General features: G+C 43.5%; 1 protein-coding gene across 1 annotated transcript; it reads left to right on the forward strand.

Annotated features, from left to right (window-relative positions):
- Positions 1-380: 380 nt before the first annotated feature.
- LOC132163870 (cytochrome P450 CYP94D108-like) lies at positions 381-2,086 on the forward strand. The gene has a single exon (XM_059574249.1). It carries the CDS (start codon positions 381-383, stop codon positions 1,983-1,985), a length of 1,605 nt encoding a protein of 534 aa, XP_059430232.1. The 3' UTR covers positions 1,986-2,086.
- Positions 2,087-2,815: the final 729 nt, after the last annotated feature.

The following is a 2,815-nucleotide window of genomic DNA, read 5'->3' on the forward strand; positions in this document are numbered from 1 at the left end:
TTGTAAATGCACTTAACTCTGATGGGATTTGGATGGGGAGCTACAGGGGAGTGATACAGGAGGCTAAGGAGCTCTGTGGCCCACAGACTTTCAAAGTTTGCTTTAGAATCACGTGTAGACCAGCTTTGCTTAGAGCACTTTCCTGAATGTATTCAGGAACTTATTTTTGTTGAGAAGGTTTATATCAATAATATTTGAAGCACGACTTTTTCTATAAAAAAAAAAACTGTCTTAATATTCATTGACTATTTATCTTATTCTTATATAAAGATGTAAGATAATGTTAAATTATTAGTTTAAATTAATAATTAAACATTAAATTCTGATCCTTTTAGCCTTCCTACCCCTACTCCTCATCACAAACACAAAAAGAAGAGGCTATGTTGGAGGTCAACAGTAGTATTTCCTCCGATCCCTTGCTCTCCTTAACCCTTTGTTTCTTCATCCCAGTACTCTTCATTATCATCTTCAGCTTCCTTTCTAATAAGTCTCAATCATCTCCCTCCAAAACCCCATGCCCACAATCATACCCCATCATCGGAAACCTGGTGGGTCTCCTCCGCAACCGCCACCGCCTCCACGACTGGGTCACCGACATGCTCTCCCAAACCCCATCATCCACTTTCCAAGTCCGCAACTTCCTCGACCTCTCCCATGGCGTCTGCACCGCCAACCCCGCCAACGTCGATCACTTCCTCCACTCCAACTTCCAAAACTACATCAAAGGCTCTCGCTTCCACGACGTCCTCTCGGAGCTCCTCGGCGACGGCATCTTCAACGTCGACGCCCCTCTCTGGACTCTCCAGCGCAAGATCGCAAGCCACGAGTTCAAAACCAACTCCCTCAAACACTTCATCTCCGACACCGTCGCTTCCGAGATCTCGACCCGCCTCATTCCTTTCCTCTCCGCCGCCAGCGACGGCGACAACAGAGTCGTCGATCTTCAAGACGTGTTGCAGAGATTTGGCTTCGACAACATATGCCACGTTGCATTTGGCGTGAACCCCGCGTGCTTGGTCTCCGACAACATGCACCAAAACACGCCGAGCTCCGACTTCGCCAAAGCTTTTGATGATGCCGTGGAGATTAGCTCATCAAGGTTTTTGTCGCCGCTTCCTCTGCTATGGAAGTTGAAAAGATTTCTCAACATTGGCTCGGAAAAAAGATACAAGGAAGCCATAGAAGTGATCAGCCGCTACGCCATGGATATCATCCGGTCCAAAGAACAAGATCAAGAAGGTGATCAAGATTTGTTGTCCAGATTCATGTTCTCGAGCTTGAGCATGGAGTTCCAAGATGAAGAACACAAGAGAAAGTTCTTGAGAGACATAGTCATAAGCTTCATACTTGCTGGGAGAGACACAACGTCAACGGCCTTGACATGGTTCTTCTGGTTGATATCCGGGCACCCTCGGTGCACGCGTTTGATACACGCGGAGTTATCGGCCGTGGCGTTGGCGCCGGCGAAAGAGCCGCGAATTTTCAGCTACGACGAGCTGAAGAAGCTCCATTACCTACATGCAGCTCTATCGGAGACCATGCGGTTGTTCCCACCCTTACCGATCAATTCCAGATTGACGGTGGATGATGATGTTTTACCAGATGGGACTCGCGTGGGGAAGGGGTGGTTTGCCGATTACTCGGCTTATGCGATGGGGAGGATGGAGAGGGTGTGGGGAGAGGATTGTAGGGAGTTTAGGCCGGAGAGGTGGTTGGACGATGATGGGGCTTTTCAGCCGTCGGATCAGAATCGGTTCCCGGTGTTTCATTGTGGGCCCAGGATTTGTTTGGGGAAGGAGATGGCTTATTTGCAGATGAAGTCGGTGGCGGCGGCTGTGATGAATGAGTTTGATGTCGTGGTCGTTGATGGCGGTGCAACTGCAGAGAAGATGATGAACCCGCCTTACACACTAGCGCTACTACTTAAGATGAGGGGCGGATTACCTGTTAAACTAATAAGGAGGAGACAGCTACACATGTGCTAGGTAGGGTGCCACGTGGTAGATTATGATTACCTTTTCTGAGGGCATTGTGTGAATTTTAGTGTGAGACCTTGTGTTTTGCTAAAATTGTTAATTTGCGTATAAAACTATAATTTTTACTTTATTATTTTTTAATTTGCGTATAAAACTATAATTTTATAACATAATAAGTCAACTTTTTACGACAAAAACCATTTTCGAGTTTCGACCGAAAATTTATCCTAAGATGGTACATCTATGGGAGCTAGAAAGTTGAAGGAATAGGAGATGTTCCGCCGGGCTTGAGATAGGTGAAGCAACTGCTCGTTTCCAGCTGAAGAAGTGCTAGAAAGTAAAATAAATCTAAAAATTTTATAAATTGATGTGACAAGAATTTTTAAATTAAAAAAATATAATTATCTCTCATGTTTGTTATTTACGGTCTGTTACGTTAATTTAAATTTTTTTTAAAATTTATTTATTTGACTTTTTAGCACTTTCTTTTCGGTTGAGCAGAAAGGCGGTAAAGCTTCAAACACATTTTTAACCGACAGTTTGCTGCCGCTAATTCACATCAGATTCTGCTTTTGCTTGACTCAGTGGTCACGGATTATAATTATCACTATTTTCGCCACAGAAAAGGACTCCTGATTATCGTTTTCTTTCTCTTTCTTAGGGGAGAGAGAGAGAGACAATTCTTTACCCAAAGAAGTTGCATTGAAAGAAAAGTTAATCTCATATATATATATATATATATAAAAACCGAGTTTTGGCTTAAAGAGTGTATAGAATTGTAACACGTGTCTTTAATCTATATTTTTTTGTTAGTGAACTAGTCTTATTAGAGAGTGCCT

Source organism: Corylus avellana, chromosome ca10 (assembly GCF_901000735.1).
Source record: "Corylus avellana chromosome ca10, CavTom2PMs-1.0".
In the NCBI taxonomy this organism is placed as follows: domain Eukaryota; kingdom Viridiplantae; phylum Streptophyta; class Magnoliopsida; order Fagales; family Betulaceae; genus Corylus; species Corylus avellana.

What these genes read in the sequence shown, in the direction of transcription:
- LOC132163870 (XM_059574249.1), top strand. Translation starts at nt 381, where the DNA reads ATGTTGGAGGTCAACAGTAGTATTTCCTCCGATCCCTTGCTCTCCTTA.